A 14,861-nucleotide genomic window follows, 5' to 3' on the forward strand; every position below is an offset into this window, starting at 1 on the left:
GCAGTACGTGGCTTCCTTACTGCAAGGGGAGGCGGCTGCCTGGATGGTGTTGCAGTATGAACTCCGCTCGCCGGTGCTGCGAACCCTGGACGAGTTCATGGTAGCACTCCGAAACCGTTTTGAGGACCCGACTCTAGGTGAGCGGGCTAAAGCCTCCCTGATGCAACTGCGCCAAGGGACTAAGTCGGTGGCGCAGTATGCAAGTGAGTTCCAGTCACTGGCTAGCCGAATTCTGGACTGGAGTGAGGCTACCTTGGTACAATGTTTCAGGGAGGGTCTCAACCCAGACCTCCAACATTGGGCCTTCATGCAAGGGAACCCCCCGGATGTGGAAGGTTGGGTTCGCCATGCTGCTGACATCGAGAATCGCAAACAACTCCTGAACTTGTCCAAGCAACGGATTGGGCGAGACCCCAGGCCCCGGGGTGACCGTGGCCGGGAACTCCGGCAAGGGGGTGGCGGGGTCCTCTCGGCCGCGGAACGCCGCAAGCGGTTCGAGGCCGGCGTCTGCCTGATCTGCGGGGGAAAGGGTCACTTTGCTTCGCAATGCCCCTCTCGCTCAGGCCGTCCGACCCCTCCCCGCCAAACCCAGGCCGAGCCGACGAAACCGGCCGCCGACAGCCAGCCTCGCCGCAGAAGTGGACCACTGAGCCGGCGCTCCGGCGCACCCTCCGCTCTCCACGCACGTCCCCAGGATGGGGCATCCGACTCTACGGTCCCATCGGGGTCCCGGATTACAAATACCGTCTTTGATTCGGACGGCTCCCCGGAGGCCACTACCCCGTCCCCCTCTTCCAGCGAGGAGGAAGAGTGGGAACAGCCGGCAAAAAACGCCGTCGGTCTGCTGTAGAGGGGGCTCCGCAGCAGACCGTCCCTATCGTTGTGCAAGGAGCTCCACCGATGGTAAGCGCCCAAGAGGACAATGTATTTGTGCGTGTCCATCTGTCCCTACCCAAAGGGGGTCCCCCGTTAGAGGTCCCCGCGTTGGTCGACTCGGGGTGTGCCCGCACCATGATAAATGAGGAAACTGCCAAGAAGTTGGGTGTCCGGCGCAAGCGGCTTCCGGGACCCCTCCGTTTTTCCCAAATGGACGGGAGTGACTTTAAACGGGGCCCGGTGACCCACAGAACTGCAGCCGTGATTATGTCCGTGGGGGAACATTGGGAACGGTTGTATTTCACTATCGCCCCTATTGTAACCCCTGTGGTGTTAGGGATGAACTGGTTAAGGGGGCACAATCCCTCCATTGATTGGGTTAAACGGGTGCTTTCCTTCCCCGAAAACCCTTGTGGGTTGCATGACAAGGAACGGGTACTCAGGACTCCAGCCGCCGCACTGGTAGGGTCCCCCGCCCCAGTCTCTCCTCAATTACCCTCTGAGTACTCGCAATTTACTGATGTTTTTGATGTTAGAGAGTGCGACGAACTGCCTCCCCACAGAGAAACGGACTGTGCCATCGAGATTGTAGGGGAAGGCAAACTGTCTAAGGGAAAGGTTTACCCCATGAGCCCTAGTGAAAAGACAGTGTTGCGAGACTATCTGGATGTCAATCTGGCGAGGGGTTTCATACGCCCCTCCAAGGCTCCTTATTCAGCCCCAGCTTTCTTTGTAAAGAAAAAGACGGGAGATTTAAGACTGTGTATTGACTTTCGCAGACTGAACGCAGTCACCCAGTCTAATGCTTACCCCCTCCCTCTTATTCCTGACCTTCTAGCACAATTAAAGGAGGGCCGAATCTTCACCAAACTGGACTTGGTAGAAGCCTACCACCGCATTCGCATCAAAGAAGGAGACGAACCCAAAACGGCCTTTTCCAGTTGTTTTGGGATGTTTGAGTACCTAGTCATGCCGTTCGGACTTTCGGGGGCTCCGAGTGTCTTTATGCAATTAATTAATGAGGTTTTGCATGATTTGCTGTTTCGGGGGGTGGTGGTATTTCTCGATGACATCCTTATTTACTCTGAAACCATGGAAGACCATGTGCGCCTAGTGCGAGAGGTGCTCCAGCGGCTGCGGGAGCACAAACTGTATGCTAAGGTGTCCAAATGTGAATTCCACCAACCCTCCATTACATTTCTGGGGTATGTGATCTCCCACCAAGGGTTGGAAATGGACCCCGCCAAGGTCCAGGCAGTGCGGGACTGGGAACCCCCCACTACCCGCCGCCAACTTCAGCAGTTTTTGGGGTTTGCCAATTTTTACCGGAACTTCATTCCTAACTTTGCCCAAGTTGCGCTTCCCCTCACTGCCCTGTTGCGTACCAAGGACAAGGGGGCTAGCGCCGCGCTTCCCTCAGCCCGTTTGCAATGGTCCCCCCAGTGCCAGCTAGCTTTTGAACGTTTGAAGCTACTTTTTTCATCCGAACCCGTTTTGGCTCACCCAGATTGCACCAAGCCTTTTGTGGTGCAAGTGGATGCCTCGGATGTAGCCATGGGCGGGGCCCTATTGCAGAGGGATGAGGGGGGACGGTTGAGACCATGCGCCTACTTCTCCAAGAAGTTTTCCCAGTCTGAAATCAACTGGGCCATTTGGGAGAAGGAGGCAGCAGCGGTCAAACATGCCCTTACCATATGGCGACACTTCTTGGAAGGGGCCGAACTGCCATTCGAAGTGTGTACCGATCACAAGAATCTTGAGGCCCTCAAGGGGGCTAGAAAACTCAATGCCAAACAGGTTCGGTGGGCCCAATTTTTCGCTAAGTTCCGGTTCACTCTCAGACATGTCCCTGGCAAAGAAAATGCCCTAGCCGACGCTTTGTCACGACTTCCCCAGTATCGCAACGATTTCGATCGCCCAGTCGACTCCCTGTTCACTCCCGAGCAGCGAGGGGAAGTTCCTAGCTTAGCCGTCACCACCCGGTCCCAAGCCCGACCACCGGAGACCCCCCCTACACTCAAAGGCATCCCGGAAGCCTTCCAACAGCGACTCCGGGACGCCTCCTTGCAGGAGGAGGAGCATCATCTCCTCCCCACTGGTCTGGAACGTACCAACACTTGGTGGGTGCAAGGGGGGAAACTGTACGTCCCCTCCTCTCTTCGCAAGGAAGTATTGGGACTTGTACATGGTGCCAGGCTAGCGGGTCATTTTGGTTTCATAAAAACGCTTCACCTGGTTCGAAGACAATTCTGGTGGCCCGGTATGAGATCTGATGTAGAGTTGTATGTGCGCAGCTGCCCCACCTGCGCCACAGCCAAGAAACGGATGGGAAAACCCCCAGGGCTTCTCAAACCGCTTGAGAGCCCCTCCCGTCCCTGGGAAGTCATCGCCATGGATTTTATCACCGACCTACCTCCGAGTCGGGGAAAAACGGTTCTTTGGGTTATCACAGACCTCTTTTCCAAACAGGTTCACTTCGTTCCATGTGCAGGCCTTCCTTCAGCCCAGGGCTTAGCTAAACTGTTCATCACACACGTCCTCAGGCTACACTCGATCCCGAGGAAGGTCCTCTCCGACCGGGGGGTCCAGTTTGTTGCCAAATTCTGGCGGGCCTTCCTAAAGTTAATGGGAGTGGAAGAGCAGGGCCTTTCTTCCGCCTATCACCCCCAAACGGATGGTCAAACAGAACGAGTAAATGCGGTGGTAGAATGTTATTTGCGTTGCTATGTAAATTTCCACCAGGACGACTGGGTCGACCTGCTGCCATTTGCCGAATATGCGTATAACAATGCGCCTCATTCCTCTACCGGCTTTAGTCCCTTCCAAGTTATATACGGGACGGATTTCGGCCCTTTCGGTTCTGCCCCCGTCTCGCCAGAGCTCCAGTCTACCCCTGACCTTCAGGAGTGGATTCAGGTGGTTAAATCCACCTGGCCATGGTTGCTCAAAAATCTGGAAAGGGCAAAAAGCAAGTACAAGGAACAAGCAGACAAACACCGGTCTCCGGGATGGGAACTCAAGGTGGGGGAGCAAGTCTATCTGTCCACCAAAAACCTCCGCTCTCTTCGCCCCTGCAAAAAACTGAGCGACCGTTATGTGGGACCTTTCCCCATTACCAGAGTAATCAACGAGGTTACTGTGGAACTGGACCTCCCAAAAACTCTGAAAGGAGTCCATCCAGTCTTTCATATAAGCCTCCTCAAACCCTATGTGGCAGCCCCCCAGTTCCACCCCCCTCCCGCACACGAGATTCCTACCGTAGTAGGAGGGGACACCCATTTGGAAATATCCAAGGTTTTAGACTCCAAATGGAAGAAAGGGAAACTGTTTTACTTTGTTCGCTGGAAAAACCTTGGCTCCGCTCATGACGAATGGGTGGCCGCACCCCACATGGCGGCTCCTCGCTTAGTCCGGGAATTCCACCTTGCTTATCCCGATAAGCCTCGTCCTCTCGGGGACCCCGGGGGGGGGCCTTAAGGGGGGCAGAATGTGAGGGTCTCTGTCTTTGTGTCTCTGCTTTCCATCACCTGCTGTGTTATCAGTGAACTCGTAAAAGCAGTTCACACCTTCTGGTCTCAGGCGCCAGGCCTGATGGCCCATGTATCTTCCCCCCCCCCCCCCCCGCTGTTCTTCCTGCCAGTACTCCCTCAGGCCGATGCGGCCTTGGAAGTGTGATAGCCGCCCAGACTTCCTGGGATCTGTCTGATGTTTTGTATTATGCCAAGCTTGTAACTTCCCATAACAATAAGTGTGAACCCCAGTGCCCCAGTGCCCTGGAGTCAATATATTCTGTAAACCCGTATAGCCCCTCACTTGCAACTTTCTACCTGTGCCTGTCTCATCTCCTGAAGGCTTCAATAAATCGATTGTTTCTGTATCAACGTCTGAGCAACTGATTTGGAGAAGCAAACTCAGAGAGGGGGATCTCTCACACATAAATGGCCTAGGGGGAACTGACCTCTGTCATCTGAAGAGCCATTGTAATTTTGGGAGATCTCCAGCCCCCACCTGGAAAGTGGCAACTGCTGCTATCATACTGCCCATGTACAAATTATGGTGAGACCCCACTTGGAATAGTGTGCTCAGTTCTGGTCCCCACACGTGAAAAAGGATATCGCAGGGCTTGAGAAGGTGCAGAAAAAGAGCAAGCAAATTGAGCAGGGGGCTAGAGCAACTGCCTTGTGAGGTTAAAATGCTTAGAGCTGTTCAGCTTGGAAAGAAGGCGGTTAAGGGGAGACATGATAAAGGTCTATAAAATTATGCATGGTATGGAGAGAGGGGACAGGGAGAAGCTTTTCTCCCTCCCTCATAATACCAGAACACGGGGTCACCTGCTGAAGCTGGAGGGCAAGAGATTCGAAACAGATAAAAGGAAGTATTTCTTCACCCAACTTGTGGAACTCCCTGCCCCAGGATGTGGTGATGGCTGCCAACTTGGAAGGCTTGAAGAGGGGAGTGGACGTGTTCATGGAGCAGAGGGCTATTCATAGTCAAAATGAATACTAGTCATGATGCATCCCTATTCTCTCCAGGTTCAGAGGAGCATGCCTATTGTCTTAGGTGCTGTGGAGCACAGGCAGGATAAATGCTGCTGTAGTCGCCTTGCTTGTGGGCTTCCTGGAGGCACCTGGTTGGCCACTGTGTGAACAGACTGCTGGACTTGATGGGCCTTGGTCTGATCCAGCAAGGCTTTTCTGATGTTCTTATGTTTTGTATGTGTTATGCTTGTATGAGGCAAACTGGACAGGGGTGCCAATTAGACATTAGAGGGAAGGTCCTATATCAACAATTTGTTAAAATGACATTTCATTGATGTATAATTCCCCCCTCCCCTCAGTTTGAAACAGTTGGGCATAAGAGACTAGAGGAGAGAAACAGAAAGCAGATCGCTCAGAGGTTTAGAGAGGGAAGCAGACCGGATAAAGCCATTACCACATCTCCCCCCATTACAACATCTCATTGTCTTTATGTCAGCCATGTGTGTGTTAAGTGCCATCAAGTCGCTTCCGACTCATGGCGACCCTATGAATCAACGTCCTCCAAAATGTCTTATCTTTGACAGCCTTGCTCAGATCTTGCAAACTGAGGGCTGTGGCTTCCTTGATTGAGTCTGTCCATCTCTTGTTGGGTCTTCCTCTTTTCCTGCTGCCCTCCACTTTTCCTAACATGACTGTCTTTTCTAGTGTCTCCTCATAATGTGACCAAAATACAAAGCCTCAGTTTAGTCAGCCATAGGAAGGAGAAACTGTCATTGTTTCCAGCAATAATGTTGGATGTTTGATATATTTTACCAGCCTCCCTCCCCTCAAACATAGCTTAGAACCCTTGTTTTGTTCATATTCTTTACCTGAACGCATTTGAACACATGAAGCTGCCTTATGTTGAATCAGACCCTCGGTCCATCAAAGTCAGTATTGTCTACTCAGACCAGCAGCAGCTCTCCAGGGTCTCAGGCAGGGCTCTTTCCCATCACCTACTTGCCTGGTCCCTTTAACTGGAGATGCTGGGGTCCCTCGTCAACACTGGCGGGAGGTTTTGGGGTCAGAGCCTGAGGAAGGCGGGGTTTGGAAAGGGGAGGGACTTCAATGCCATAGAGTCCAATTGCCAACGCAGCCATTTTCTCCAGGGGAACTGATCTCTATTGGCTGGAGGTCAGTTGTAATAGCAGGAGATCTCCAGCTAGTACCTGGAGGTTGGCAACCCTAACTATCTGGCTGTTGCCTGTCTGTGTGTCCCCTCCAGTACGATTTGAGTCCAGTCGTACCAACGAGAGCTTTGGGGTATGAACTTCCGTGAGTCCAAGCTCCCTTTTGGCAGACTCGAGCGTTGTGTCAGCTTGCCCGATGGCAAGTGGGCCCCCTTAAACATTGGACAATATGACACGGCGTATGATAATCTTTATGAACTTTAGAAAGTCTTCTGCACACTATCAGTTACTCAAGTCCAATGTGAGAGGACATTTTCAAAGCTAAAGATCATAAAGACAAGGCTAAGACATTCACTGTCTGGGGAGAACTTGGAATCATACACGTTGCTATCCATTGAAAAGGGATTGTTAGATGAATTGGACGCAGAAGCAGTTATTGACCGATTCGCACAATCATGCAGTGGATTCAAACGGTTGCACGAAATATGCTTTTGAACTACCTGTTAATGTGTAAAATGTTCAGTACAAGCAAACTATTTAAAAAATATCCACCGTTTATTTAAAATAAAAAATTTAAAAATTCAGTTATAACAATCTGTATTTACATTTAGTATCTACTGTATACTGCCAGTAATATGTACAATATATGTGCACTGTAATTACCAAAAATATACATTTATTTCACACAAAAAGCAATTGTAACTCTTTCCCACTTATGTATTTTTTGAAAATTCTATTTATTTCTTATAAAAATTAAATGATAGCCTTATAGTGGTGGGTGGGCCCCCTTTGTCTCCTGGCAACCAATATTTTTAGACTCGCTCTGCCACTGGACACGAGTGGGAATGGAGATATCCAAGTCACATAGGGTTGCCAACCGTAGTAGCTCATAAAACTTGCACTTTGTTTATATATATTATCCTGTACTGTTTTCCTAACCTCTCGGTATTAGTACAGAGGTGCCGTTTTTCTCCCCCCAACCTCCAGGTAGTAGCAGGAGGTCTCCTGCTATTACAACTGATCTCCAGGCAGTAGAGGTCAGTTCACCTGGAGAAAACGGCCGCTCCTTTCCTTCTGTTAATGTTCTTGGTAGTGGTATCAGCCCCGCAGGGTTCTGAGAACTTGGTAAAGCTGGTAGTTCAAGCCGGACTTCTTGCAGTAATGGAAGACCGTAGGTTTCCCCCTCAGCCCCTTCAGTAACTTTAAATCTTGGATCTACCAGTCTTAAGTAGCTCTGCAACTATTGTTGTTTTTCTTCTTGCTGTTCTCTAGAAGTTGGTCTTGATGCAATTTCCATACAAAATTGAGTCTTTGCAAATAAGTCTATGCAAATATTGTTGTTTTTCTTCTTGCTGTTCCCTAGGAGTTGGTCTTGATGATCTGTCCATACAAAATTGAGTCCCCAGCTTTGGTTTTAGGTTGGGTCTTTCCTTCCCCCTTTTGTTTTTTGTCAGGTCTCAAAGGTCCTTCTGGTCTCGAATCTAACTGTTCTACTACCGACCAACTTGGGTTGCCACCCTCTAGGTACTTAGCACAGGAGCGAATTAATATAGCAAAGTGCAAAATATATTGAGTGCTACAATAACACAACATCAAATATATACAGACGATGGTTGCTATCCCAAACAATTATATACAAAAGGGGGAAAAATACTATTTAATCCTGGATATGGATCCTAAAGTGTCAAATGTAGAATTCCACTTAAGTCCATAACAGGGAAAACAGAGGAGAAGGTCCAGTTGGTACCATCAGAGAAAGCAGAAGGGGATACGGCCGTTTCGAATTCTTCTTCAGTTCCACTTCTAATCAATTCAACAAAAGTTCTTGTACTGTTTTTCCAGCATAAAATTCAATTTCAATTTTATTTTATTAGGTCTATGACCGCAGTCTTGGACCAAAAAAGGAGGGAGGGATAGGGGAACAGGGAAGGGATAAAAGACATAGAGGAACATAAAAGGCATAAAAACAATACTAGATTAACAATGCTAAAAAACCAGGCGTCAGCCCGGAGAATAAAATTTCCTAACTAAGCTAGACTGGGGGCGGAGCAAATTGACGAGAGGTTACCCCAGCATAAAATTTTTACAACATCTCACATCAGGATAATTGGTTGGTTCCCCATAGGGATACAAAATATGGCAGCAAAATTCTTTACAACATCTTGCAACAAGTTCACTGGTTCCCAGCAAGCAGTTTTGATGTTTGGGCAGGGGTTGTCTCTTTCTGCACCCGCTCAAACCAGCTTAAATTGCAATCGTGGTCCCGATGATTTTCACCCCTGGTTGCCTCTTCTCTTCCAGGATGCGCCTTCTTGACCTACTGCGCCCGCGAATCTGCCCTCAAGGCCCAAAGTGCACTTCACGAGCAGAAAACGCTGCCAGGGGTAAGTCCACCACAAGGGGAGGGGTGCCGTTCCTCTCCCCCCGCAGGTTTTTGACTTCTTCGTTTCCTCTGGGGTTGCCAGCTTCCAGGTGGGGCTCTCCTGGGATTGCAACACCATCACTCTCTCTCAGCCTCACCTGAGAGAGTATGGTGCAGTGGTTAGCAGTGGCAGACTCTCATCTAGAGAACCGGGTTCGATTCCCCACTCCTCCACATGAAGCCAGCTGGGTGACCTTGGGCCAGTCACCGTTCTCTCCAAACTCTCTCAGCCCCACCTGCCTCCCTTAAGGTATCTGTTGTGCGTGTGTGGGGAAAGGCAGCTGTAAGCCGTTTTGAGACTCTTTAAGGTAGACAAAAGCGGGGTATAAAAACCAACTCCTCTTCTTCTACCTCACAGGGTTGTTGTGAGGATAAAATGGAGAAGAGAATGATGTAAGCCGCTTTGGGTCATCCCGAGGCAGCCGATGTAGCCAGGGTTTCCCGAGAGAGCCAGCATAGTGTAGTGGTTAGGGTCGGTGGACTCTAATCTGGAGAACCGTGTTTGATTCCCCGCTCCTCCACATAAACGGCGGGCTCTAATCTGGAGAACTGGATTGGTTTCCCCACTCCTCCAGATGAAGCCAGCTGGGTGACCTTGGGCCAGTCACACTCTCTCAGCCCCACCTACCTCACAGGGTGCCTGTTGTGGGGAGATGAAGGGAAGGAGATTGTAAGCCGGTTTGATTCTCCTTAAAAGGTAGAGAAAATGGGCATATAAAAACCAACTCTTCTTCTTCTACTACCTCACAGGGTCGTTGTGAGGATTAAACAGAGGAGAGTAGAAATGACGGAAGCCCCTTTGGGTCCCCATTGGGGAGAAAAGGCGGAGTATCAATGAATTAAGTAAATAAATAAATCTCCAGGCCCCCAAAAATATGGTTGCTTTGGAGGGTGGGCTCTATGGCATTAAGACCCCCTGAGGTTCTCCCCTCCCCCACCCCTTCTCCAGGCTCCGCCCCCAAATCTCTTGGAATTTCCCAGCCCAGAGTTGGCAACTCTAATTTCATTGCTTTCCTCTCTTTACCTTCTGCTGGAAAAAAATATCTGCGAGGCGGCACCTTTCTCTTCCGCCCTCTCCGGGCTTGTGCACTTGTAGGGGGAACAGATGGCCGCTTCTCTTGGGGCGGACAGGAGGGCCCATCTGGCCAAGCCGCCCATGTTTACGGCTCTCCTGCCAAAGGTGAATCGTTCCCAGGAAGCGGCATCTCTCCCCTGATGGCCAGAGCGGCAAAGGTCTGGAATAAAAAAGGGTGTTCTCAGATGCCCTGCAGTGGTCACCGATGGTTCAGACAGTAGTTATTTATTGAAAACGTGGAACAAGGTGCAATATCGTTCCATGGGAATTTGATCCCTCTAATTTGGGAGCCCCGTGGCGCAGAGCCATAAACTGCAGTACTGCAGTCAAAAGCTCTGCTTGCAACCTGAGTTCAATCCTGACATAAGTCAGTTTCAGGAGGGGCTGTGACTCAGTGGTAGAGCATCTGCTTGGCATGCAGGAGGTCCCAGGTTCAGTCCCCGGCATCTCCAGTTAAAGGGACCAGGCAAGTAGATGATGCGAAAGACCCCTGCCTGAGACCCTGGAGAGCCGCTGCTGGTCTGAGTAGACAATACTGCCTTTGATGGACGGAGGGTCTGATTCAGTAGAAGGAAGCTTCATGTGTGTTCAGGTAGCCGGCTCAAGGTCGACTCAGCCTTCCATCCTTCCAAGGTCGGTAAAATGAGTCCCCAACTTGCTGGGGGTAAAGTATAGACAACCAGGGAAGGCAATGGCAAACCACCCCGTAGACATAGGGCGAAAACGCATGGTCGCTTTATCCTCCTTCAATCCCTGTTTCAGCCAGGATTCAGCCAGGATTGAACACATGTGTTTCGCCTAATGTGCGTTCGATCCTGGCTAAAACAGGGATTAAAGGAGGATAAAGCGACCATGCGTTTTCGCCCAATGTCTGCCTAGTAAATGTCGGGATGTGACGTCACCCCATGGGTCAGTAATGTCCCAGGGCTGGCACAGGGGACTACCTTTACCCTTTAATTTGGGAGCCAGGGTAGTGGAGTGAAACTCGAATTCAGCCCTCCAGCTTTACCATGAAGCTGGCTGGGTTATCTTGGGCTGGTCTCTCTCTCTCAGAACCCCACTGAGTTTTTCGTTCCTCAGTAGCAACTTTTAAAAATCTTTGGAAGTCTTAAAGAAATGCCCTTTTGCGTGATACCAGATTAGTAGTGTAGGGAATAATTGACAATGACTATTGTATACGATAACCGTGGAATTACTAACTTCATGGTGGAAAAAATGTTCTTTGCTTCCTGTTAATAGTCCACACACACCCTTCATCGATCAGGATAAACAAGGACAGCCTAAGACATTGATAACTACATTCATGTGTTATATAAAAGTAAAATAAGAATATGTGAGTCAGGCAGTATAGGTGCAATAAGACATTTGTTATTTTGTTGTCTGTTATTTGAGGTTGGTAGACAGAGACCGGTTGAGCCATTTGATAATGGAAAGAAGGCACTCACCATTCCCGAAATTATGTAAAATAACAATGGTAAAGATTGCAAAATTTATATATATTGGCTGTCTGTTTTAAAGGATAAGGGGAATATATTAAATATTTTGGCCATTGTGCTTTAGTGGGGACCTGCTTAAGACCTCTTTGTCATTTGAGGAGAATCATTAAAGTATAGGGTTGCCAATTGCCCGGTGGTGGCGGGTAAACTTCCGCCCATCCGGCGGGCACTTCAGGCACGCACGCGGGCAGACGCAGCGCACACGCCCCTTCCAGTTTAACCCAAAAGTGACGTGGATGCTCTAGCACCCTCAGCTCAAACTCTATGGAAACCATAGAGTTTTGGCCGGGATCGCTAGAGTGTCCCCGTCAGTTCTGGCTAAAGCCACGGCCCCGCGAAGCTCCCACCGGTGGAGCTGCGGGGCCTGGCAAGCCTATTAAAGTAAAATAAGAATATTTGAGACAAAGTTGGGGGGGAAACTGGTTTGATTTGGAACAGTAAATGTCAAGTAATGTACATTATCGAGCCAGCGTGGTATAGTGTTGGTTGACCACTGTGTGAACAGACTGCGGGACTTGATCGGCCTAGGTCTGATCTATAGGGTTGCCAGGTCCCTCTTCGTCACCGGCAAGCGATTTTTAGGGTGGAGCCTGAGGAGGGCGGGGTTTGGGGAGGGGAGGGACTTAAATGCCGTAGAGTCCAGTTGCCAAAGCAGCTGTTTTCTGCAGGGGAACTGATCTTTATCGGCGGGAGATGCGTTGCAATAGCAGGAGATCTCCAGGTAGTACCTGGAGGCTGGCAACCCTACTGATCCAGCGTGGCTTTTCTTATGTTCTTCGTGTTCTTAGTGTTTAGAGCGTTGGACTGGGATCTGGGAGACCCAAGTTCGAATCTCTGCTGGCCACGGAAAGTTTCTGGATTATCTTGGGCCAGCCACACACACTGTTGGCTAGAAAAGCAATTCCTGTATTGTTACATATTTGGAAAACTGCTGTAGGTGGGAACAGATGTTATTGTTCTCGGGGTCGAGTGCTTTGACTTTCTATTGTTATGCCAGAAGCATCTTCTCACTTAGAGGTCTTACAAATAATGCCCTGCACACTGCCAGTTTTGCGGTGAAACTCCAAACCAGGAAATTGTCACAAGGGAGAACTGGGTTCATATCCTCCCTTCCCGCTCTCCAGATACAGGATAGTTCAAAGGAAAGCCTTAGTCTTTTTTTTTTTTAAATGACCCCTCTATGAAAAGCTGGGAATTGACATGACGTTATTAATTCTTTGTGAAAAATGCACAGCCCTCTAAAAACTTGTGTCTAAAAAAACCTGCTTATGTCTTAAATAATAAAAAGGGAGTAAAATTACCGGTATATGAAATGTCACGAGCCGCTGATGCAATGGGAAGAAGGCGTTTTGCTGAAATTTACTGCCTCTTTTGAAAAAAAAAGGAAATAGTTGAGTGTTCTTCTGCTGAAATGGAAGCGCAAGTGATAAAAAAATTTTTCCTGGAAGGTACAGGTTGAGTATCCTTTAACCATATGATGCAATGATGCTATAATAAATGAATTTTGTGTTTAGACTTGGGTCCCATCCCCAAGATATCGCTTTATGCAAATATTCCAAAATATTCCAAAATTCGGAAAGATCCAAAACACGGAACACCTCTGGTTCCAAGCATTGCAGATAAGTAGGGTTGCCAGGTCCCTCTTCGCCACTGGCAGGAGGTTTTTGGGGTGGAGCCTGAGGAGGGCGGGGTTGGGGAAGGGGAGGGGCTTCAATGCCATAGAGTCAATGGGGAGGGGCTTCAATGCCATAGAGAAAATGGCCAAAGTGGCCATTTTCTCCAGGAGATCTGATCTCTATCGGCTGGAGATCAGTTGTAATAGCAGGAGATCTCCAGCTAGTACCTGGAGGTTGGCAACCCTACGGATAAGGGATTCTCAACCTGTACCATATCAGTCCATAAGATAGCAAACAAGAATATCTGGCGTGGGGGGAGCATCTAAATTAAACCCCTCTCCCAGGGTATTTTTCTGTTTCCGTGGGAGAGAATTAAAACACGCACCTCTGACCCTGTATGTTGCCCTAAATGGAACAAATTAACTTGCCGCTATTTCTCAATAAGCTCTTTAGAGAGGGTTTGGAGATCTCACTTCTCGGTCACAGAACTGGGACAAACGTTGACCGCTGTTTTGTTTTCCAAAAAGCAAGTTTCTAATCTGCATGGATGTGAAAGTCAGAGTCGCTATGCTGTAGCAGTATCAGTAGGGATGCCAATCTCCAGCTACTAGCTGGAGATCTCCTGCTATTACAACTGATCTCCAGCTGATAGAGATCAGTTCCCCTGGAGAAAATGGGGCACTTGGACTCTATGACATTGGAGTCCCTCCCCTCCCCAAACCCCGCCCTCCTCAGGCTCCACTCCCAAAAACCTCCCGCAGGTGGCGAAGAGGGACTTGGCAACCCTACCCTCCTCAGTTTCCATCCCCAAAATCTCCAGGTATTTCTGAACCCAAAGCTGGCAACCCTAGAGAGACCCAGGTTCTAATCCTTATTCGTGCCATGGAAGTTCGCTGGGTAGGGTTGCCAACCTCCAGGTACTGGAGAAAATAGAGGCTCAGTGCTGTATGGATAATGGGAAAAATCCAGACAGCACTCACAAATTATTATATAAAGGTATAGCTTTATCAAAGTGTGAAGTGGTGCAAAAGTGCAAAATATATACAACGATAACGAAGATACACATACAAAATAAATAATAGAAGTCCAATATGATGTCAAGTTCAAATATAAATGTCCAAAGGCACAAGGTAAGTAAATATCCTGAAGATCAGGTAAGTCAATGTTTATAATCCAGTATGGACTTCTGTTGTACTTATAGACAGCTGAAGGAGCAGATGTCCCAGGCGAGAGCCGCGAAGGGAAGGTGACCGGACCTGTTGTCTAGATTCAAATCACGTTTCGCACATGGCTTCATCAGCAACATATATCAAAATGATGCACAGCAAAATTTCATTAAAGTCTCTAACAGGACCAGAACAAATCATAGGTCTCAAGCTGAACTAGTGCATTTGAATCTAGACAAAACGTCCGGTTGATAAAGCTATACCTTTATATAATAATTTGTGAGTGCTGTCTGGATTTTTCCCAACCTCCAGGTACTAGCTGGCGATCTCCAGCTATTATAACTGATCTCCAGCCGATAGAGATCAGTTCACCTGGAGAAAATGGCTGCTTTGGCCATGGGACTCTATGGCATTGAAGTCCCGCCCCTCCCCAAACCCCGCCCTCCCCAGGCTCCGCCCCAAAAACCTCCCACCGGTGGCGAAGAGGGACTTGGCAACCCTATCGCCGGGTGACCTTGGGTCAGTCACACTCTCTCCGCCAGACCTACCTCGCAGGGTTGTTG

The 14,861-nt window shown here is 49.1% G+C and overlaps 1 protein-coding gene across 2 annotated transcripts in view; it reads left to right on the forward strand.

Moving 5' to 3' along the window:
* The window catches only part of CELF3 (CUGBP Elav-like family member 3), an 88,040-nt gene that overhangs the window by 23,672 nt on the left and 49,507 nt on the right, over positions 1–14,861 (forward strand). For both annotated transcript variants that reach the window (XM_056852387.1, XM_056852388.1), the window contains exon 2: positions 8,825–8,907. In XM_056852387.1, the coding sequence (XP_056708365.1) occupies positions 8,825–8,907 (83 nt within the window). The remainder of the gene's footprint in view (positions 1–8,824; positions 8,908–14,861) is intronic.

This window comes from Euleptes europaea, chromosome 7 (assembly GCF_029931775.1).
Source record: "Euleptes europaea isolate rEulEur1 chromosome 7, rEulEur1.hap1, whole genome shotgun sequence".
In the NCBI taxonomy this organism is placed as follows: domain Eukaryota; kingdom Metazoa; phylum Chordata; class Lepidosauria; order Squamata; family Sphaerodactylidae; genus Euleptes; species Euleptes europaea.